Here is a 23,776-nt window from a genome sequence, read left to right as displayed (position 1 = left end):
CCCCATGCCATGTACAGTACTAGATAGTCAAATATTAGTGTTGTCTCGCCACTGCATTATGAGGGTAGCTGCCACCCCTAAATGTTACTAAGTAAACTGGAAGTTAAGAATCTAACCTGGAGCTTTACATGTAAGCCATACACACGAGGCACTTTTTCTTATGGGTTTGGGGTTGGGTTTTTTGTTTGTTTCTGTATTCAAACTTATTGCCTTTTTGAGCCTTCCTACATTATAACTTTATGAATTATTCTAATTTTAAAAGCTTAATATGTTAAGCTTGAAAATTATGTAATTATCGATTTTGTTTTTTTTAGTAACTGTCCCCACTCCCTTTAGTGATTCAAAACAAATGACCCTGAATCTTAGTTAAAAGCAGTTTGTTCTAGTGTTATTTTACATATTCAACAGGTTATGTTTTTTGTTTTTTGGTTTTTTTGTTTTGTTTTGTTTTTTGTTTTTTATACAAGTAGAGTGCTATTTAGGGCAATAGCAAATAATTGTGATGTATGTGTGTTTGTCTGTTTGTGTGAAAGAAAAGGGGTATAGATTGAAAGTTTGGGAGATTCCGAAGTAATTCCACAGTATGCTAATTCCTTAAGTGGCTTGTAGAGCTTTTGACAGACTATAAGAAACTTAACTTTATTCGGTATTTTGTTTTGAGTTTGCTTTTAGGTCACCTTGGGAATGGAAATGTGATTTGGAAACCCTCAGTTCATCCCTTCTGTCCCATTTTCCCACTCCAGATCCACGTCCATTTTATTTTGGTCACATTTTCTTGGAGGAGATGTGAAGTTTGAATTTCCAATATTTCCAGGCATATAATTTATAATTATTAAAAATTTGGCTTTTAACTAGTATTTAGTGTGCTTTTGAGTCTTATGAACTACATTATTGTGCAGCCCAGGCTGACCTCTATAATCCTGCATGTGTAGCCCAGGCTGGCCTCTGTAACCCTGCATGCGGAGCCATCACTGGAAGCTAAGGAGTTGTTCATATTTTCAGAATGTGTGTAACAGTACAGTTGATTAATAGAATCAATTCTTAGTTATATTTACACAAAAGAAAACATGCACATGCTGACTTTGGTGGCATCAAGGCAGAGAAGTTAATAATGCCAAGGTGATCCAAAAGAGTTCTGAAAGGAATAAGAACCAACACACACACCAGGGATTTCCAGTGTAAGGCACACTAATAAAGGTTGATAGCATACATTTATTGATATATGTAACTTAAAATCAGCATTGCTTTGTTAAATATCATTTGTAAGCTGTGTTACTCTATTTGAATAAAACAACAGCTTCTGGATCTGAAATGTCAAACATTACCATTAACTTCTTTTAAACTAATTAAGAGTTAATATCTTAAAAATATTAATAAGAGAGCCCCCACTTCATTATTTGAGTAATTGCTTTTTACTAATATTGTGACTTTTTTTTAATTCTTGATTTTTCTAGGGACTATTTCACATTTCAGCTGCTTTTGTTTTCTTCTGCTATCATTGAGGGTTCAAGGAAGCGTAAACCTTCAGGTAAAATGCCTGACCAGTGATAGCGCTCGGCATCGTGCTGGCTGGAAAGATGAACTCCTGTTTGGATGCTTGTCGGGAAGGGACTGTGCTGATTTAGACTTGTGCATGGAGTCCTTGCTGCCTGACACTCGGCCTTGGTTTTGTTTTGGCTTTTGGAGATTTTTGGCTGTCTGCTTTTCTTCATGTTGTCTTAATCCACAATAACTATATGGATATGTGCTTGGACCTGCTAAATATTTTAATTTTGCATAGTTGGCTGCTTGAATTGTAAGTAATCTCTTTGGACAATGCAAACTGAAAGAGCTTGAGAAGCTGTCAGTGAAATATCAATTTACAAAAGTTTATAATTAAGCTTTGAAATGTATGTTCATTAGCTATTATATATTTTGAGGTTTGCTATTTTACCACAAGTAAAGCTGAAAATTCAAGAGCTGATTCCATTCTGTATGTGGCCACTGTAGCTAGCACAGATAATACTGTTTCTTTTATAGTAAACCCTGTTGTTGGCCAGGATTGCTCTAAGCTGTTAAAGCAGTGCAGTCTGAGTGACTTTGTACTGCCACCTTCATAATGTATGATTGACTCCTAATGGTGAAGTGGTACCAGCGGCTGGAGAGGGGCAGTCCGTAGTTAAAGGAGCCCTGCTCTTACAGAAGACCTCCATATCAGGCAGTTCACAACTGCCTGTGACTCCAGCTCTGCGGATCCAACACCTCTGACCTGAGGGCACTAGCATGCACAGAATTCCAAAATAATGAAACTGAAAAAAAAAAAAGGAGTGCTTTCTAAATATGTGGTCCTCTCTAGCTTGAGAATTTCATACACTTAGTGATCTAAAACTGTTCATTTGTGTCACTATTTATGCTCCTTTAATTTGAAAGGTTTTAAAAATGAAGAGAAATTATTCCTTAGAGAAAAATTCATGCAACAGGCAAAAACCTACTAAATTAGCTATCCTAAATCCAAGTTTGGTCCTAGAACTAATTTAGTGCTTCTGTTAAGTTACTTCCTTGAGCTTTTTTGTTCGTGTAAATGCAGATAACAATCTATATTGCATAAGACTAACATAAAATCAAGTAAGTACAAAAGCATGTAATAAAGTGCCAGTTTGTATTGCCTTATGTGAATGGAACCACAGTATATGCAGTATTGGGCACAGTCATCTACATGCTGTTGTTCTAGTCTGGCCGTAGGAATAGGTGTATAAATAAAGATGGCTAGGTCAGGAGTATCTCAGATCAACCGTTCAACATGGATTTCTCTGACAACTGGCAGATCAGGATGAGGATGAAAAAGAATAGGATGCTAATTGGCTTTGTTTTTTGAAGATGTCCATAAAGTACTGCCTACTAATAACACAGATTTCATATAATGTTTTGTAATTTATGAAGTATTTTATATAATTTTTAGGAGTATAACTAATGTTTTGAGTACATTTCCTATGTTAATACAAAGGACAAGTAATAGGATGTTTCAGAGGTTGACTTAGTCAAATTACTAGCAAAATGGAAATCTGTATTAAGTTGTCAGTTTTCAACTTTTTAATTTAGTTTTGTTATTGAGACAGGACCTCACTCTATGTAGTCCAGACTATTCTCAAACTCACTGTTGTAGACCAGGTTGGCCTTGAACTCATGGAGAAACTCTTGCCTCTGCCTCCCAAGTGCTGGGAATAGAAGCATGTGCCACCATGCCCAACCCATTAATTTTTCTGGGTGGTCTCATCCCCCTCCCCCATTTCTCACTGTATACCCTAGTTGTCTTTGAATAACTTCCTCCCATCTTAGCCTCTTGAGTGTGGTTAGAAGACTGTCCACCATGTCCAACTGGACTTCAGATCTCGTGCAATTCCTACTTCACCCTGCTGGCCCTGCCCCACCTCTACTTCAGTGATCAATCCCTTTCTGCAGCGGGTGTACTGTAAAATGCAGAGAAGTTCAGGTGTCTGTTTATGTGTTGAGATAGAATGTAGCCCCCAAGGGATTCTGGCTTCCACCTCTTGTTAAAAGTCATTGTCTTAATTGTCCCTTTCCCTCTCCCTTATCTGGATGTGAAATTAATACTTAGATTGTAAGGGGCCAGAGATGTAGAATGGTACCAGTTCCTTTCTTAACTACTCCCAATGTGTTAGGTTGGTGATGGACACTTTGAAAAAATGCAGTTCAGTTTTCACATTGCACGGTGATTTTTTTTTTTTTTTTAAACTGTAACAATGGTTTTGGGTAGGCTTTGAAGGGGGGGGCTTTAAATTTTGAAAATCTGAGCATTTTTTTTCCCTCGACGGTGATTATGGGGTTTTATTTTAAGAATGAACATAACTTAGTTGCTTACCAAATTACATTTGAGCATTGAATAGCTGGCATGTTAACATTGGCTTTTAATTGTCTGATAGTCTTACAGGAAGCTATTTCCAGCCCAGGTTGACCTTTGACTGTAGGTTCATGTCTGGAGTGTTTATGTGTGGGTATGTTTGTCTTGATACTGCAAGTACAGTTGCCATTGTACTGGAGCTGAATAGAATTAAAGATCAAAATAACTGGCTTTAATATAGCCTTTGGAATTAAGATACTATCTGAGCATTCATACTTGCACCCATCAAGTTAAAACAGTATTACATAGAATTCTTAAAATGTAATTCTTGCCGGGCGTTGGTGGCTCACACCTTTAGTCTCAGTACTTGGAAGGCATAGGCAGGCGGATCTCTGTGAGTTGGAGGCCAGCCTGGTCTACAGAGCGAGTTCCAGGCCAGGCTCCAAAGCAATACAGAGAAACCCTGTCTCAAAAAATAATAATAACAATTCGTATTCTTAATTCGTACAGTCTTAAAATATAATTTTATAGATTGGATTTGCCATTATTGTGTTTTGTAGGTAAAATAAAATACTATTTTTAAATAGAAGTTTTAATTAGATGTTTAAGTTTTAATAAATACTAAAATTATCATAGCAAAGTCTTTTTAAAATAGTTATTATAAAGAAATGAGACTTGGTTATAGGTTGGCCTTGAAATGTTAGAAGTCAGTTATTTTTCTTTGAACCATATATTCAGAGCATGTTAAAGTTCTACATATTTCTATTTCATGTTGAAGAAGCTATTATGTGGAGTTACAGGAAAATGGTTCTCAAATGTTCATCTCATTCATCCTATTTTGTGATGAGACTTGAGAGTTATTTCCTACGGAAGTCTGGGTGTATTGTCAGTGATCTAGGAGAGACTGTTACGTTTTAAGATGAATGTGTGCTGCAGTTTTGTTTGCTTTTAATTGCTTCTTTTGAGACAAGGTCTCTGTATGACACAGCCTAACCTTGAACTTGCCGTCTTCCTGCCTAAGCTTTCTGTGTGCTAGAATCATGTGTTATCAGTTATTGGGGGGTATGTTTTTCTTACTTGGGTTATATAAAACCAATCATAATTATTTATGGGTTGCATAAAAATAGTGCTTCATTTTTAAAGTTTATTAGAAAATTTATTTGCAGGTTTGTGTCTTTGTGAATAAAATCTATATGGTAGGAATATACTTTTTTTTTTTTTTTTTTTTTTTTTTTTTTTTTTTTAGGATTACAAACTTTTACAAAGTGTTTTTTCTGTTTGGCAGTGCTGGGGATGAAGCCCGTCATCTTTTTTTCTCCCTGCTGGCTGTTTGTTCAGTGCTTTACTGTGAATTGGGTCCTTAAATGATGGGCTGGACACTAAGACTTTACTGGAGATAAAGGAGGGGCAAGGGAAGAATGCTCTACTGCAGGGAGCAAACAGGGAAAGGGAAAGGCTTGGGTCCAGCAGGGTTGCCCATAGTGCCCCTCGGGGTCAGCAGAAAAACAGTGGAGTGCAACTTGAGGGAGGTGGTGTGACACTGGCTTTTTTCCTCCCTGCATTAGTTGCTTTTCATGATGCAGTAGCTTATGAGCACCGATACCTTTTTATTCACGGAAGTTGTTCATTACCAGGCTTTTCTGTGGACCAAAATAGACTTTTCCCTCCATTTGCTGTCTCAGAATGAATCATTGAGAGGGAGCCACACTATTCCCTGCAGGTTTTTTTTTTTTTTTTTTTTTTTTTTTTTGTATTCTGCAGTGATGGCATGATTTTCAGCATTTTTAAAGGGCACAAAGGATTTCTAACTAACGTGCTAGTTCAAGCAGGGTTAAAATTGAACATTAAACTGGGTATAGTGTCATATACCTTTGTTCTCAGCACTCAGGAACAAAAGAATTTGAAGCCAGCTTCATGTACATAATGAATGTGGGTCATCCAGGGCTGCATACTAAGACCCTATCTCAAAAATAAATGGAGAGACAGATAAAAAATAACATTGAGACAATTTAAATTACAACCTCAGAACCCATTAAAGGAATATCTGCTTTGTAGTAAGGGGTTTTCCTTGGGGTATTTTAAACACCATATAGTTTCCAAGATACCTCACTCAGTACTGTCTGGCAGCCCTCTTGGATCACCTTCTGCGGTTGGTGTGGTATTGTCATTGGGAAGGGCTGTGAAGAGTTTCCTCCTGTGCCAGTCTCTGAAACACTCAAGTTTCTTAGTCATTTTCAGAATTTATACAAGAGCACTGATATCCTTCTGCATTTTATTTTATTTTTGAGATAAGCAACTTTTTTTTAGCAGTTTCCTGTTTGGGGTGATTTTTATTTCTTTTAATTAAAAAAACTTACGGTGTTTATTCGTGCCTTTTCAGCCATAGTACACTAAACTTTTTTTGAACTGTCCTGAATACTACTAATATTGATACACACCAGAAAGAATATTGACTTCAAATTACACATGTCTGAGTTGTTGACTTTTTTTGGATCAGAATCTTGTAGTCGGTCCTTGCTTCCTCTTATGCCTCAGTGAAATGGGAATGTAAGGCACTGCCCGGAAGCAGATTGATGTGATGGGCTTCATTCAGTGTGAACAGTACTTTGAGTACAGGTGCGGCGTTTTATATCGTTGTGCAGGTGTAGTAAACTATTCTCTGGTGGCTTTGGTTTTCACCTTGTACTGAATTCAGTTTTTTCTTCACAGAGGATGTGCTAAGTAAAGATACTGGGGAATGTGCAATATGCCTTGAAGAATTGCAGCAGGGAGACACCATAGCACGACTGCCTTGCCTGTGTATATATCATAAAGGGTAAGTTTAATATTACTTTAAGTTGTTATTAAAGCAACGTGATTCTTCTCTTCATTTCAAACATTGTAGTTAAAGCTAAAAAGTTTCTTCATTCAAACTCTTCTGCTCAATTTAGAATCTCAATAACACCCCACCAACCTCCCCTTCTCCCCCTTGCTCAGAACAGACATCTGTTGTATCTAAAAGACTGCCATTTTTACAGCACTTAGTGTGGTGCAGGTGTTTTCAGCTAGGTCAGCCAGTGGTCTGTGTAAGCCCAGCAGCCACTCCACACTACAGCTGGGAAAGGAGACAGTAGCAAGTTTCTTTCTCCATGACTCTTTCTAACAAACTGCAAGCTGAGAGTTCAGCAGATTGGGAATTCCAGGAGATTGACTCCAATTCCCATCTGGTCTTTTATACATTCTTTTTGCTTTCAGAATAATACAGAACAATTTTTCATTTAAAAAGCAAAGGTAGGCATGGTAGGGCACTTCTTTAATCACAGCACTCAGGCAGAAGCAGGTGGATCTCTGAATCCTGGACAGCCTGGTCTACACAGTGAGTTCCAGGGCTTGTAGAGAGACCCTGTTGCAAAAACAACCACTATTTAAGGTAGCAGCCACATAAAGACTAGAAAATTGGGGACTGGAGAGTTGGCTCAGGGGTTAGGTGCACACACTGGTCAGCTCAGTTCCCAGCATCTATGTCAAGCAGTTCACAACCACCTGTAACTCTGCAGTTTAGGGGGAGGTATAGACAGCAGGGTCCAGAACCTCTGGCCTTGGAGAACACAGCACTCAAATTCACATATCTACACATATACACACAATTAAGAGATAATAAAATACATTCAAATTTTAAAAAAAGAATAGGAAATTGTAGCATTCAAATCAAGGGAAAAATGTGTAATTTTACTTAAAAATGGAGGGAAGCAAAAATAGAAATCAGAATAAATAATTCTAAATAAGGAGACAAAAAATAAATCCAAACATACCAGTAATTATATGTGTAAGGATAAACTGAAAGTAGGTAAAATATTAGAATATGATATTGATAAGCAACATGCTTTAAAGGTACGGACAAATACAGAATTAAATGGGTAGAGAACTATATCCAGGCAATAATAACTAAACTGATGGTATGTACCAACATCACACAGAGTAACATCAAAGGAATCATTACTTAGAATAGAATTCCTGAAAACTCTTGATGATCTGTGTTAACATAAAAATTGTTAGAAGAAACTGATAGCTGTGTTATCATAATGGAAAGTTTTTAACTTTTCCTGACTAAATAAGCAAAGTAAATGGTCATGATACAGAAAAATTGAGCCATTTCAGCTTGCCAAGTTTTGATTTTGTTTGTTTTTGCAGATAAAATCTAACTGCATGGCCCAGGATAGCTTCAAAAGTCCCATGTAGCTTAGGTTAGGCTTCCCTCACACTTGCTCCTCCCTCAGGCTCCTGAGAACAGGTATTTGAATGTACTCCTGTGCCTGGCTCCCAGCTTCCCAGTCTCTTTTCATTTCTTGGTACTGGAGTGAGAGTTTAGGGCCTTGCAAGGACTAAGCCATTCTTTACCACTAAGCTGCATCCCCAGCCCTGTGGTGTTACGAGCAGGTTTGACAGTGGGTTCTGCCAAGCAGAGAATAAGATGGAAAACAGCAGACAAGGACTGTGAGCAAAGGAAACTTAAATTGCAAAAATCCAGATTTAACAATGCCTGTCTAAAATTGTGTCTCACGCTAGGGATAAGCTCAGTGGAAAACCACTTGCTTTAGGTCCTGAAGCCAACTACCAGTAACACATACATACACAGAATAAACAAACAAATGACCAAATAGGATCAGATCTATAAGATGAGACTATTAACTCAGTAAATGAGGAAGCTCTAAGGAAAAGTCTGTGTGTGTTCATTGACCTTCAAAGCAAAAATCTCAGGCTACAGAATAGGTGACTTATTAGAACTGAGCCAGTGAGATGGATCAACAGGTAAAGGCAGTTGCCGTCAAGCCTGACAACTCAAGCTTGTTCCTCCAGACCCACATGGCAGGAAGAGAGAACCAGCTCCCAGATGCTGTCCTCTTTCTCCACATGCACACCAGGGCAGCTGCATACATGCACATACATGGATGGATGGATGGATGGATGGACAGACAGAAAGATAGGGATTAAAAGTCATTAAAATAAAATAAATGAGAGTTTATTGGGTTGCCAGATAGGTGATATACATGTGGAAATTGATATCTTCATGTCCCATAAAGAAAAATGATGTAGATTTTTTTCTTTAAATAGCAGCAAAGGCTACAAAAGCAATAATGTATTAGGGATAACTTCTAGAAAAGATATATGAGACGCTCCTTTAAAAAATTTAAAACTAATGAAACATAGGGAGGGTCTCTAAGATTAATATACATGTAAAGCATATTGTGTATAGAAAAACTCATTATTATAGAAATTTTATACACACACACACACACACTAATTAGCCTATATAGTTAATGTGATCCCTATCCAATCTAGTTTCTTGTAACTGTATACAGTGTACAGTGTTTTACTTTTGAAGAATAATCCTGTTAGGATATATGCCCTAAGAGATACAGAAATTAAACAGTACAGATAGACCACAGCAGGGACGGGACATAAGGACATGGATGGAGGCTGCAGTCAGTCAGCCCTTCCACTAATTAATTTACTATGTGATTTTAAATGGGTTTTAATTTTCTTGTCTCTGAATGTTTAAGGTAAGGGCAATAGTACAAACTTCATATAGTTGTGAGAACTTAAATGTTAAATTTTGGGAAAAGTTAAAAAAAAAAAAAAAAAAGCTTTGACTCTTAGGTCGTGTTACAGTGTCATAGGCCGAGCAAGCTGTTGATGAGTGGTGCTGGGATCAATTGGTTATTGATAAGGAAAACCAGTTGAATCATTTTTTGTAGTTTGAAATAAAAATTGTAGGTTGTCTCCACAATACCTGTGAAAGTAGGGGAAAATAGGAATATTGTTTTGATTTGGTAAGAAATTTTCTTTTGCTTAAGATATTCCATTTATCCCTCTACCTCCCCAAAATAAGCTTAAGGATGCTCAAAGATGGCTCAGCAGCTAAAAGTTGTTCTGTTCTTGTCAAGAGGACCTGAGCTCAGCTCCCAGGTTTCACATGGTGGCGCAAGCATCCTGTATATCCACTTCCAGAGGATTTGACAACTTAGAAGATTGATAACACTGACTGTTAAAAATTATAGCATATTTGCATTTGAGATTAAAAACTAGACTTTGTAATGGAAATGGCTTTTAACATGACAAAAGTTTTGTTTGAAATAACACACTGTCCTTTGGTTAGCTGCTGTGGCAGATAGAAGCATGATGGTGTAATGACATGGTAATACTATGTGATACCATGTCCATGTGATATCTTTTATAGCACCATAAGTGCTACTTTGTACAGCTGCAGATGAGAGCACACTTGAATACAACCATGCAGTAATGAAGTGTTGAAGGGCACTCATCTCCCATGGCCCTGCTTGGATCCCATCAGGCTATGTGTTTCAAAAGAGCCCAGGTCACAGTTCTCAGTTTTATGTGCCTTGGCTTTTGTTTTCATGGCCTATCAGTCTGGGTTCTTCTTTAATTATATATGACAATGAACTCATTACATTTCAAAAGTACAATATTTATTAGAAATGAACGTGTCTTTTTGGTAACAAATTATACTGTGTGGTCTGCCTTTAATCTGACTTTTACCATCAAACCTTGTTACTTTGAGTTTATAATTTTTGTAGAAAGGTTTATTAAAAAACACTATACAGTGCCAGGCATGGAAGTATCTACCAGTAATTCCAGTATTTAGGAGGCTGAAGCAGAAAGATCTCAAAGTTGTGATCAGCATAGCAAGTCCATGTTTAAGATCCCTGACCTCAACCCAAATATATATCATAATTGAGATACCTACTAGTAGCTTCTTGAAAATCTGTAAGAAAAAAAAAAACTATAGAACATTAAAAAATAAAAAACAAGAAAATAATTGTGGCTGGTGATAATAGTTCAGTGCGTAAAAGTGCTCACCCCCAAGCCTGACAACCAGAGTTTGCCCAGGATCCTCAGGTGGAAGGAAAGAAGTTGCTCCCCAGGGCTCTGGCCACCACATGGTCACCAAAGCACACATACACCAAAGCCCATAAATGAATAAATTTTGATGAAAGGTTTTTGACAGTGGAAAATTGTTAGTAATCAATTCAGTAAAGAGGCATGTACCATAGTTACAGTGTATATGCCACCAGTCAGTCCCATATACCATAGTTACAGTGTATATGCCACCAGTCAGTCCCATATACCATAGTTACAGTGTATATGCCACCAGTCAGTCCCATGTACCATAGTTACTGTGTATATGCCACCAGTCAGTCCCATATACCATAGTTACAGTGTGTATGCCACCAGTGAGTCGCATAAACCATAGTTACAGTATATATGCATTCAGTCAGTCGAATATACCATAGTTACAGTGTATATGCCACCAGTCAGTCGCATATACCATAGTTACAGTGTATATGTCATCAGTCAGTCAGTCTACTCTCAAGTCTGTGCTGCAGAAAAGTCTAGAGAAAGCAGCTACTGCCCAAAATTAAGACCAAGAGCAAAGAAGGCATCTCAACCAGGGTGTGACCCAGTGCTGAGAACATCTTGCTGTGGCTTTCTACAAAACCAGCTCAAACTAAGTAGTGAGAAGATTAATTTATAATTTTCATGGCCTTTCAGAGACTTCATAGATAACTGTGTCTATAATCAAAGAATAAATAAGTAGATTGTGATATACTCTTTGTCATTATTTATTTTGAAATAATATCTCATGAAGTCTTCTAGGCTGACCTTAAACCTAAAAATCTTACTGCCTCAGCACCCAAGCAGCTTGGATTATATAGGCTTGTGCCATCAAATTCATGTGCTCTACTTACACAGTGGGATACAAATTTAAAAGCACTTATGAAGATGGCAAATAAGGCATAATATTTATGGTAGCACTAATTTGAAACATGGGGCAGTATTATATGTTTTTTTAGAGTTAGGTGGTAAGAAAATGCCTGAGAATAAAAAGTACTAAATTCAGAATACTGATTTCCGTTTGGAACTGTTGGAAACGGGTATCAGAGTCTAAAAACCAATGAGGTAGTTTACAGTAGAAACTATGTGAGTTGATATTAGTTTACAAGGAATGGGATTGGGAGAGTTATTTACTGCCTTTGATGAGCCCAGATTACATGGTCATAAAGTAAGAAGCTGTCTTTTAGACTGCACAAGTACTATTCAGAGGCACTATGAGTGTAACCACAGCTGGAGGGTTTGGTGTTTGGTTTATTTTTATTTATTTATTTATTTATTTATTTATTTATTTATTTCTTGAGATGGGATTTCTCTGTGTAACAGCTCTGGCTGTCCTGGAACTCACTTTGTAGATCAGGCTGGCCTTGAACTCACAGTCGATCTGCCTGCCTGTGCCTTGAAAGTGCTGGATTTAAAGGCATAGTTGTACCACCACTGCCCTAGGCATTTTGTTTTAAGATGTACTTTTGCAGATGGGAGTTTTTTTTTTTGGTTTTGTTTTGTTTTGTTTTGTTTTGTTTTGTTTTTTTTAGGGTGCAGTAGTATAGACCAGACTGAAAACATGTGGTAACCGCAGTGGGGTGTGATATTTAGAATAAAGATTATAGTGGTATCAGGAGTTGCTTTAGTTGCTTGGAAGACATGACTGTTGAGGTAGTTTTACCTCTTTTCTATTACTTTCACCCATGGAGCCACCTTGTTGGGGTATAAGAATAGCATCTCTTCATTTATACCTTCAGCAGTACTAACTAACCTGGATTTATGAACATGCAGGTATTAATATGTGCCACCAATAAGAACTCTGAGCAGTTTGAATCCTGCCTTAGTGACTCATACGCTGCTGGCCGAGTTACTGGTCCTTTGAAGACATTGATGTTATCATTTGCCACAGCTCTGTGAAATTGAGACAGTGGGGGAACAGTGTGTACATTTTTTTGCACAATGAGGAAATGTGTTATATTGTGCTGACATGGAACAGCCGTTACATGTCACTACTGAGAGTGCACGAAATGGGACTGAGAAGCTGGATTCTGTTGTTAAGCTAATGAATTTAAATAATGACTGCATTGGACAGTGCAGATCTATATTAGGAATAATTATAGGTTGCGAAGATAGCTCAGTGAAGTGCTTACCTTGCAAGAATGAGGCCCTGGGTTCAATCCTCGGAACACACATATATTAAAGTTGGTGTGGTGACAAGTACTTAATAATCTAAGTACTATGTGCTATGGAGGTGGAGATGGCTGGGTCCCTGGGACTCACTGGACAGCTATCCTCACTAACATGATGAGTGAGTCCAGGCTAGTGACAGGCCCTGTTTTGTTTGGGGTTTTGGGGGGTGGTATTTAAAAGGTGGGCAGCACTTAGGGAATGACCTCCAAGGTTGTGTCTGGCTTCCACATGTATGCACACATACATATACAGGCATGCACATACATATACATACACAAACACAATGAAAGGATAATTACATGTACCCTGTACATAATTTCTAGTAAGATCGTGAATACTCTATAAATTCAAATAGATTAGATCTGTGTATATATGGACTGCAGAGCAGATTGGGATGGAAGGTTCAATAATAGCATATAAACATGGAATTTTTAACTGTTATGTAATATTGTCAAGAAATAAAATTTTGAACCTTTTTTTAATTATGTTGATAGGCAAGCTGAACAGCCCTGTATGTAACATTTGAAAAGGAAATGGTTTTGTAATTCTTTTGAATATTAATGAAATCGTAGTTCTTTAAGGGAATAGTTAACTCTTTTTAAATGTGAAAATGTGTCATAATATAATTGTTGGAGGATTTCCCCGTTAATAATGTAAAATAACTGAAGTATAATTAACATCTTTTACTGTATTTGTCAGGTGTGATCATTAAAAATACTGATCTTTTTTCCCCTCTAAAGGCACTAAAGTAGTAGATGTTTTTATTATGGCTGTTAGAATATCATTATACATAGGATTTATACTTTTCTGGTTTTGTTCTTTTCTAGCTGCATAGATGAATGGTTTGAAGTAAATAGATCTTGTCCAGAGCACCCTTCAGATTAAGCATCAGATTCCTGTATTATGGGTAATTGTCTCTTTTTAATTGATTTATAAAATACTATTTTGAATTACTATTTCATCTTCAGATTTTTCAACTTTTTTAATGTGTGTGTGCACATGTGTGAATGCATACATGAGAGTGCCCGCTGTGTATGATCATACACAAACCTTGGTATGTGTGTGGAGATCAGAGGACGGTTCTGCCCTTCTACACATGTGGTCCATTAATTGAGCTCAGGTTCTGAATCCATTCCCTTTGCTGCTGAGCTGTCTCTTTTACCTGTCCATTTTCTTACTGAGGTACATTGCTCTATTTCAGCTCTGTGTTTTCTAGGTATTTTGTAAGACTACTATATAAAAACTCACATTTAAAGATATACTAAGGAGGCTAAGAGTCTTGCTCAGTGTTTAAATGCACATTACTGTCACAAGCCCTGGGCTTAATTTCCAGCACCAAAAATCACTCCCATAACAACTGCAATAAAACAAAATAAAAATAAAAAGATTAAAAGCAGCTGTTCTTGATACTTGAATAGAGAGTTAGGTATTAAGTAACTATAATACTCTTGGTACATATGTCTAATTAATTATAGTTTAATACTAGGAGGAAACAAATAAACAGTAAGGTACATGTCATGACATTTTCCAAGAAGAATTCTTTCAGGGTCAGAGAGGTTAAGTCCCATGACTTGTATCACACTCATCAAAGTGTCTATTGTATATGCACAACTTTTTTATGTCATTTGCATCTGAGTCAAGTGGTTTAAAGAAAGAAGGCTGAGGGCATGCCTGCAAAGCATGAAGGCCTGAGTTCACATCCCAGAACCCATGTGAAAAGCTGGGCAGGTGGTCCACACTGAAATCCCAGTGCTGGGAGCAGAGGTGGGAGGGTCCCTGGAGCTTCCTGGCCAGCTAGTCTACCCTAGTTGGCAACCTCCAGATTTAGTGTGGGGCCATGTATCAAAAAATAAGGCGGAAAGCAATCGAAGAATTTATTGAATCTTGGAATGCTTCAGAGAACTGAGAGACTCCATGATCAAGGTGAGAACACTTATAGCCATCAGACTTGCTGAACAGCTGTTACTAGAAGTTGGGAGTGTTGTTCTGGGGTCTTGTTCTTTGCTGTCCTTGCATAATTTCTTGTGCTTTTAGGCCAGCAAGGTGCTCATTGTGTGTGTCAACTTGATATAAACTAAGGTCAACAGAGAGGAGGGGGAACCTCAGTTGAGAAAATGCCTCTAGAAGATTAGGTTATAGGCAAGCCTGTAGGGCAGTTTCTTAATTAGTGATTGATGTGAGAGGTCCCATTCCATTGTGGGTGGTATGCCATCCCTGTCCTGCTGGTCCTGGGTTTTATAAGAAAGCAGGCTGAGCAAACTAGTAAGCAGCACCTCTACGTGGCTTCTGCATCAGCTCCTGCTTCCAGGTTCCTGCCCTGCTTGAGTTCATTACCTGACTTCCTTTGATGATGAACAGTGATGTGGAGGTATGAGCCAAACTATTTCTTCCCCAACTCCAATTTGCCCCCCCCCCCTTTTCGGTTTTTCAAGACGGGATTTCTCTGTATTGTTTTGGAGCCTGTCCCGGAACTCACTCTGTAGACCAGGCTGGCCTCGAACTCACAGAGATCCACCTGCCTCTGCCTACTGAGAGCTGGGATTAAAGGCATATATCGCGGTTAAATAAGGATCAGGGTAAACAAATAGGCCGAATAGATGTTTATTCAGGGAGAAATAACTTACAACCTAGACAGATGAACACCAGGAAATTCTTCCCGATCCTCTCCTGCCCGAGTCAAGCCAGCAAGAGAGCTTCTTCCGGCTCTCCCTCCGACTTCCTTCCACAGGTCACTTCCGCCCATGTCTCCACCCCCCCCAATGGGCGTGGTCAGTGCCACAGAAGGACTATCTCACTACAGGCATAAGCCACCAACACCCTTCTTTCCAACCTGCTTTTGATCTTGGTGTTTCACCATGGCAATGATAGTCATAACCAGAACAATGGGTAAAAGTGCCTCTCACGAAGCCTGATAACCTGGATTCTATCCCTGGTACCCACATAGCAGAAGGAGAGAACCAATTCCCACTAGTGACTTTCACCCATTTGCCTGGCTCCACAGACAATAAATAAATAGTGTAATTAATATCTCTAGCTCTTTAGCCTAGACGTTGGGTGTTTGCCTCATTGGTGAGGGTAATGTTAATAGATTCCAAAGTGAGAGCTGCAGCTGGGTACATGCTAGAGCAAAGCAAGGGCACTGAGAGGCCGCCGCCTGGGAACTTAGGACCTGAAGCACAAATGGGGCAGAGCAGTGGAATGTAGTGAGGTTGTATCCAGGCATGCGCATCTGTGTTTTTATTTCAGTATTAGAAAGGTAGAGATTTTGTTGTTGTTTTATGGTGTTGGAAATCAAGCCCATGGTCTTGTACATGCCAGCAATTTACCCTGAGGTACATCCACAGACCCAGTAAAAGTTTCCTTTTGACATTGTTGTTTCAGAACTTGAACTTAAGTTCTGTTCTGGCTAGGTGATGCTCTGCTACTGAGCTGTATCCCTGACCTGAAAACATTTTCTGGATTGCAAGGATTCTTTGAAATACTGTCAAGTGTTGCCCTTTCTGGGTCAACACAGTTAGGAAAATTACTGAAGCATTTTAAAAGTAATACTGAAAACCAGTGCTAATAAAGTTTTGCTGAGTATGGTGGCAAAAGTTCTGGGTCATTCCAAAGTGCATCCCAGAATCTTTCATCTGCAGATAAACATGCTCCTTTAAGTCTGCACTGGTGCAGTCAGGGTAACTTAAGGAAGTGCCTGAAATGGTTGATGAGGAACAAAATCTTTGCTCAGAGTTTTACATAGAGTGTCTTTGATGATCTTTCTTCAGGTGTCCTTGAATAGCAGAAGAGTGGCCATTGGCCCTCAAAGGCTCTGTTGCTGCTGTAATGGAGATCAGGAACACTAAGACCACAGCAGACCTAGTTTTTTCTTTCATGGTCTCATCACTAAACTTTATTCTTTGATGTCACAGTGAGCTCATGGGATTTTGGAACACATCCCCTCTCATAGTTACCAGCATATCTCTGTTAACCTCAGACAACATCTCTGTTATCTTAACATCTTAGTCCATTATTTTTAGGGGTGTTTCTGCACATGTCACCTGAGCTTTGAGATGAACGTATGTGGGATAGCTTGATCTTTCTACATAGCTACCTGCAGAAATCCAAACCAACGGAGTCTATTTTTCCAAAAGCTAATTACTAACCCAAAATAGAGACATGAATATGCACAGTCTTGATTAATTATGAAGTTGCTTCCTGCTTTTTTTGGGGGGGGAGTTAATTTTAAGTTTGAGAGGGTGTGTATATACCTGCTCATATGTGTACTTAAGCACTTAGTGTGGAAAAGGAATGACTTAAGTTTTGCTGATTTCTTAATACTATGTTAAGCTTTAATTGATCATTCTGTTTCTTGATTTGTTCTGCAGAATAATTTTATAAATTTTTGACATAGTGAAAGGGGTGGCATGAAAGGCTTTAGTAATGAAGCACTCTTTATGGGGAATTCAGTGTTGTATTTCTATTTCTGTTACTATTATTGACAATGACTTAGAATACATTTGTTTTTATGCAGGTTTCTTGTCTTTTCAAGATGCTTGAGAAGTCTAGAAGATTTGAAGATCTGTCTCTGGGAAACAAAAATACTGCAGGCTTGCTCAGCCAGGATCTGAGTTCTGTGACACTCAGTAGTCCAGAGATGGTCAGGAACCACAGAACTCAGTGTACCAAACTTGCATATAAGGGACACACAGGGATTTTGAAAATGCTGCACATCCTGTACTAGTCACTGCGTAGATAATACTGATAAACATTTTGTATTCAGACGCCAAAGTTAACTAATTTCAAAGTTGATTTACTTTTTGTTAAGTCTATAGAGCTGCTGTTTTATTGTATTTGTTTTGTTTGTTTGTTTTTAGTTTGGGGACTTTTTATTTTCCCCAACAGAATGTTTCTGCATTCACCTATTCTTAACTTGAAAAGCACCCAATTTAGTTCTTACAAACTCTTCAATGTGAAACCAAGAAGTGTAATCAAAACAGTTATAATACTCTGCGAATGGACAGAGTGTAATCTCAAGTTCTTCCATTTTTTCCCCCATGTGTGAAAAATAGATTTCTGGGTAGGAGAGCTAAAATATGTTAGTGGTTTGAATTAAAGGTTTAATATTATTTTTAAAAATGCCATCCAAAGAGTAAATCAAGTTACATAATTACATTTTAGTTAATTAAATGTAGAACTGTCTACTGAATTGCAGTTTCTGAAATACATTGTTTCTTCTGAAATAAAACTTCGCAATAGCTTGTTAGCAGTGACCATCCTGCAGCTATGCAACTTTGAGAAGTCCAGATTTGCAGGTCTTCGTGCCGGGGCCGCAGTGACTGTCCTAACAGGGATCTTTCCTTCCTTTCGTGTAACTACTTCATTGTACTTTGCATTTCCAGGCAGTTTTCCCATGTTTAGTGAAATGTTTAGCAAGCTGTAAACTTAATACCTTATGAAAAGGGTGAAATAAACTCGTCTGCAGTGGGACTTGTAGTAATTTGAGGGACATTTTATATACTTTTGAAAATCAGAATTTAATTGGGATGCCAGATTTCTAGCAACTTGCATCTTTAGTTTTCCAGATAGTCTGGAAGTTAGCATTTGATAAATGATTTTTAAGCAAATATAAAGATTTTGTTAATTTATAATTTATTGATGTGTTGTTACTGTAATTGAAAATGTTGTGGATACTTTTAAATTCAGTCTTTGTAGAAAGAACTGTATTGAGCAAAATTATGTGAATAAATATTCCCCTAAATACATCTGATGGTTAAGAATACTGGAAGAGAGCTCTCAGGGCTGCAGCAGTGAGTGTCTTTGTAAATCATCATCAGAACATCAACAAGTAGGTTTCTCGTTTGGCTTCCTGGGGAGAATGCTGCTGCCCTGGTCTGGCCCACAATGAGCAGCCCTGCTTCTCTGCTGAGCTGTCCTGAGGTGTTGAAGTGTGTGCTTCTCTGATGCTGCTACTCTGGCCGCTGTCACATTTGTTCCCCAGCCCTGTTGCTTCTGCTTCTACTTTTCTAAGCGGGCAAGGGCAGGAGGGTGGGGGCAGGACATAATGGAAAGAACTTGCATTGCTTTCCTATGGTTGTAGGCCAGATTGTACCTTCCTGCACTTCCTCACTGTAGGCTACCTGTTATGATCCGTAGTTAGCGAGCAGATCCTCAGTGTGAGGGCTGCTAGCATATCTCTGTAGCTGCTCTCCTCGTCCAGTTGTAGGAAGTGACTCTTCCCTCAAGGGGAATTTTCTTACAGTTTTCCTGTTAATATGAAACCTGAATCTGAACCCATTTTACTTCATCCTCTAGTTTGTATGCTTTCCTCTCCCCTCTCATGTCCCCCAGGGAAGAGCTCTTTGGAGTGAAAAACACTTGGCTTTCTACTACTGCTGTATTGTTGTGGTGAGAATTGCTTCTGCTGTCTGCAGAGCAGAGCGCACCCATGGTAATTAATGATTAGGAGCCCCTGGAAGGTGACTGCTTTGTGCCGAGATCAACCTCTTGGGCGCCTGGGCCTGGGTTTGGCGTCCTTTGTTCACACTGCCCCCAGCGCCCCTCGTTGCTCCTGTCTGCGCCTGCTGCCTCCAGCTCCTGTGGTGTTCAGAGCTCAGTCAGCGCTGCCATGCATGCGTGTCAAGGACACTGACGGACTTCGAGCTTGTCTGGACAGTATTTACTGACATCCAGTAAAACAACCCTTATCTTCCCCTCAACTTTTATAAAGTCGGCATTTTTACTTTATGTTCTGTCTGCAATGATTTCCTATAAAGAATAATTTAGAAATAAAAGAATGGAGAGGAGCCCAGATGTTCCAGTTTCTGTTCAAGGTTACTACTATTCTGGGAATGTTCTGTAAGTGATACTTTATATAACATTGCTTACAATATTTATCAGTCTGTATGTAGACACTGAGTAGCATCAGTCATAAAATTATACTAGCTGTTTGAATATTTAGCGGAAACTACTGATAGTAAATACTATGAAGATGAGATAAAAATTGGGATCCTCACTTACCCAGCCAGTCATCACCTTCTAGAATCTTTGTGAATGCTCTTCACAAAGGTCACACGTGTAGAGAAGGAGGTGTTCTCTAGTGCCACTCTGTCCAACTTGAAAATTTTTACTTTAATCTGGCTGTTTATTTCCTTTTGGCCAGGAAATGTAAGAGAAGCCCTGTCCCCTTTAGAAAACCATTCTCTTTCTTTGGCTCCTCTCTAGAGAAATGGACACTGATTTCCAAACTTAGTTATAAAACAGACTGTAAGGTTGTTTTAATAAAATAAGCAGTGGTCTCTGACGTGTGTGTGTGTGTGTGTGTGTGTGTGTGTGTGTGTCTGTGTGTGTGTGTGTGTGTGAGTGTGTGAGTCATGCTGACTGTGGGAGCATATAGCTTTGGGCTCTCTAGGGCACGTCTTCTGCATTCTTAAATGTTACCTACTTACTCTGGTTTTCACTGGTTTAGATACTAGGATGCAGCCCAGAATAACCAAGGACGAGCCTGAGCATAGCTGCAGTACGCAGAATAAGGGTGTTTCCATCCGAGAGCGTTGTCAGAAACAACAGACTTTTCCAGGCCTTACCTCACACTGTGGCTCTGAGTCTGGCTGTGGCGGGCTTTCAGAGCGCTCACATCCCACTGGACATGGTGGCTCATTCCACACTCAGGAAACTGAGTTAGGAGGGTTGCCACGAGGTGCAGGCAGGCCTGGGCTGCAAAGTGAGTTCTAGACTAGCCTGTCTTTTAAAAAAACCAAAAGAGATCATTTTAATATGTTACAGCAAGATATAGGCATATTCCTTTCAGGAAAAGGGATCATGAATTCAATGTAAATAGTCCCTGCTTTTCTGTGCTGACTTGAGTGAGGTAAGGGCTTTTCCCAACAGGAAACTCTCCAAGTCGAGTGTTTGTAGTCTGACTGCTAGCCGCAATATGTATTGGCCACAGGATTAGGGTAGCCTGTGCTTCACACAGGAGATTTCCACCGAAACCAAATCAGCTCGTCAGGAACATACAGTGTCTAGAGGCAAAGACACAACACTGTTGTCAGCCATGCCGTTTGCTGGTTGTGGGTGCTCTGGTGCATTCGGCCATTTTTTCTGTGGGTTTGGTTTGCCCTGGTGTAAACTCACTGATGGAGATGAGACATGAACTGTCCCTTGTTACTCACTGTACAGATACTTTAACTTGACTTTTAAAAATTCTAGCATGTCAGTACTTTGGAGCCAATTCTACTAAATATGTAACTTCTAATATTTTCTTAGCTGTGTGATAGGACTGTAGTTACCTGTTTCGCTGTCTACTTTTTCCTTCCCACATCGCTGAGTCTGAGTGGCTGCTGCTTGCTGTACTCCTGGGACTAACTCACATTCTGAAGTCACTGGTGATAATGTACCCAACTAATACTTTATACCATACTCTGTAAATGTTTTGCTTAAGCTAGGAAATAGACTTTTTTTTTTTAATCAAAGAGTTCTGTCTTAAATGGAAAATAACTGATCGCCTAAGTCTGTTGACTTTCTGTGAGAAATAAAAGGCCTTGAAATGTTAACATTTAGTTTCAGTTTAATATGCACTGTCCTTGTCCTCACTGGTTTGTTATCAGATGTTCAAACTATTTGTAAGTTTTTGATCAGTAGCTGATAATAAGGTAGTAGTTGTTGTTTTATTTTGGTCTCTTTGTTTATGGAGAAGCAAAGAGCAATTAGCATGAACTGAAATCCCCACAAAAAAAAAATGAAGGATGTGATACTGTAGCATATATTAATATTGTTTGTTTCTTAGCTCTGGCCCTGGGCCATGAGGATCTCAAGATTGGACATAAGATGTTACATTCTCCTGTCACTAAGAAGACATTTCTGATTATTAAGTTGGAGTTGAAATGGACCTATCATTTAGTTGTGAAATTTCACAACTGCCTGCCTTTTACTAGCAGTAACTGTGGCATCAGAAATGTTTCCTTCCTTAGCCAAGCAAGTGCACAGCATCTGGTATCTGAGCGCCCAAGAGGCAGAGGCAAGGATCTTGCGCTACACAGTGAGTTTGAGACCAGCCTGAACTACAAAATGAGAGCTTGTCTTGAAGTTTGATTGTAGGCTTGTTAGAGTTCTGTCATACGGTGAAGAGACTGGTCTAGGAAGAAACAACAGGAACATGGACTTGGTGGCGCCGATTAACAGTTTGTTGCATTTCTTTGCAGATGACTTGATTGAAAATGACAGTATTTATACCTCTATTGATTTGTTCCTGGTTTCTGCAACTCTTCTATAATACCTCTTAATTTCTTCTATTAGAAAGTACTAAATTGTTCTTGTTAAATAAGGTCCTGGGAGCATCGATCACAAGAAATAGAGAAAATGTATTAGGAACAGCTTGTATTAGTGTGATCTAAATAGAAAGGGAAGAATTCATCACTGATATTTTAATAAATAAGTTTTCCAAATGATCTTATTAAACTGTCCTGTTACTTAGAAGTAGAAGACAAGAATGCTCTTAAAGGAAGTTGTCATGCCCTACCTTATGTCTTTAAGTTGATGGTGCATTACAATAAAACAAATATTTGAATGCTGAAAAGTTGCCATGCTTTAATTGATGTTATGGCCTCTTTGTTTTATTTATTTATTTTACCCATAATAACAAAGCTAAATCCAAAATTGTCAAAATTTCTCATTAGCTTGTGGTAATGGACAATGATTTCATTTCTGTATTTCCACAACTGTAAGTATAAAGATGAACTTTGAAGTACCTGATGTAAACCTTGTATTGTTAACCAGTGAAATGCAGGTGGACTGCTGTTGGGAAGGACTCAATGGGTATGCAGTCACACTTTGTAGACTTCATTTGTTTCATAGCTTGCCTTAATTTTTGGAAGCAGTTTTTAATATATAAAACCATTGGGTTCTGTAGTGAAGTGATTAAGAAACTACTAGGCTTTGGGGCTGGTTCTCCTGGTCTTAGGCATCTCTGGCCATGTGTTTTATTCTCTGATCTTCTGGTACCAGAGCTCTTGTAGTAAGTAGAAGGTATATGTATTCAAAGTCAGATATATGGTATACATGAATGTTGATTATATTAAACAAAATCATTTATATTCATTTATATGATTTTTGTTAATATGCTTACCATGAAATGTGATAACATCTGAGATCTTAACCTGTATTGAAAGAAGCCATGGCATAACGGAGCATTGTGGGTTCTAATTTCCATTCTCACCATTTACTGAAAGAAAGTGGTATTTGAGCAGCTTTACATTAAGCAGCTTTTGATTCCATGCTATCTTGGAATTAGGAACATAGTAATGAAAGATGGCTGGTATCAAGGAGCCGAATTTAAGTTACCCTTGCACGCTAGGGAGTAATAACCTGTTGCAGACATATTACTATGTAATAATATGACTCAGAAGAGATGGGAGCATAATTAAATCCTGAAGAATAGATGATTCAGAGCTCTGGAGAGTGTGGGTACAGGGATACGTACGATGTGTACAGTAGACAGAAAGTGAGAACCCTTGATGAGTGTCTAGGGAGGCCAGCAAGCGCAGATGGCGTGTATGTCTTAACTGTGGTTAGAGGACTAAGGAAAAAAGACAAGTAAGCTAACATTTCAGATTGGGGAAGGTGAGACTGGAGGCAGAAAGGCCTGTTAGGAAATCTGTAGTAACTCAAGAGATGAGAGAGAGAAAAAGAAGGCAAGGATAGGAAAACCTGGAAACTTAGGAAGAAAAGCTGATTCACCTCAGCAGTCATCTTTGTAGAAAGGGATAAAGAGCTACCAGGACAACTCATTGTAGAGTGAGTGAGTGTGTGTGTGTGTGTGTGTGTGTGTGTGTGTGTGTGTGTTAAAGAGCTACCAGGACAACTCATTGTAGAGTGAGTGAGTGTGTGTGTGTG

At 38.7% G+C, this 23,776-nt stretch overlaps 1 protein-coding gene across 1 annotated transcript in view; it reads left to right on the top strand.

The window, feature by feature from the left end:
- Window positions 1–22,460, top strand: part of Znrf2 (zinc and ring finger 2) — a 69,027-nt gene extending 46,567 nt beyond the window's left edge. Inside the window, exons 3-5 of the mRNA XM_051203272.1 lie at window positions 6,548–6,653; window positions 13,732–13,811; window positions 17,418–22,460. Coding sequence (XP_051059229.1) covers window positions 6,548–6,653; window positions 13,732–13,789 — 164 coding nt within the window. The 3' untranslated portion in view covers window positions 13,790–13,811; window positions 17,418–22,460. The remainder of the gene's footprint in view (window positions 1–6,547; window positions 6,654–13,731; window positions 13,812–17,417) is intronic.
- The last annotated feature ends 1,316 nt before the right edge of the window (window positions 22,461–23,776 follow it).

Source organism: Phodopus roborovskii, unplaced genomic scaffold (assembly GCF_943737965.1).
Source record: "Phodopus roborovskii unplaced genomic scaffold, PHOROB, whole genome shotgun sequence".
Lineage (NCBI taxonomy): Eukaryota > Metazoa > Chordata > Mammalia > Rodentia > Cricetidae > Phodopus > Phodopus roborovskii.
This window is presented reverse-complemented; position numbering and strand designations above follow the sequence as displayed.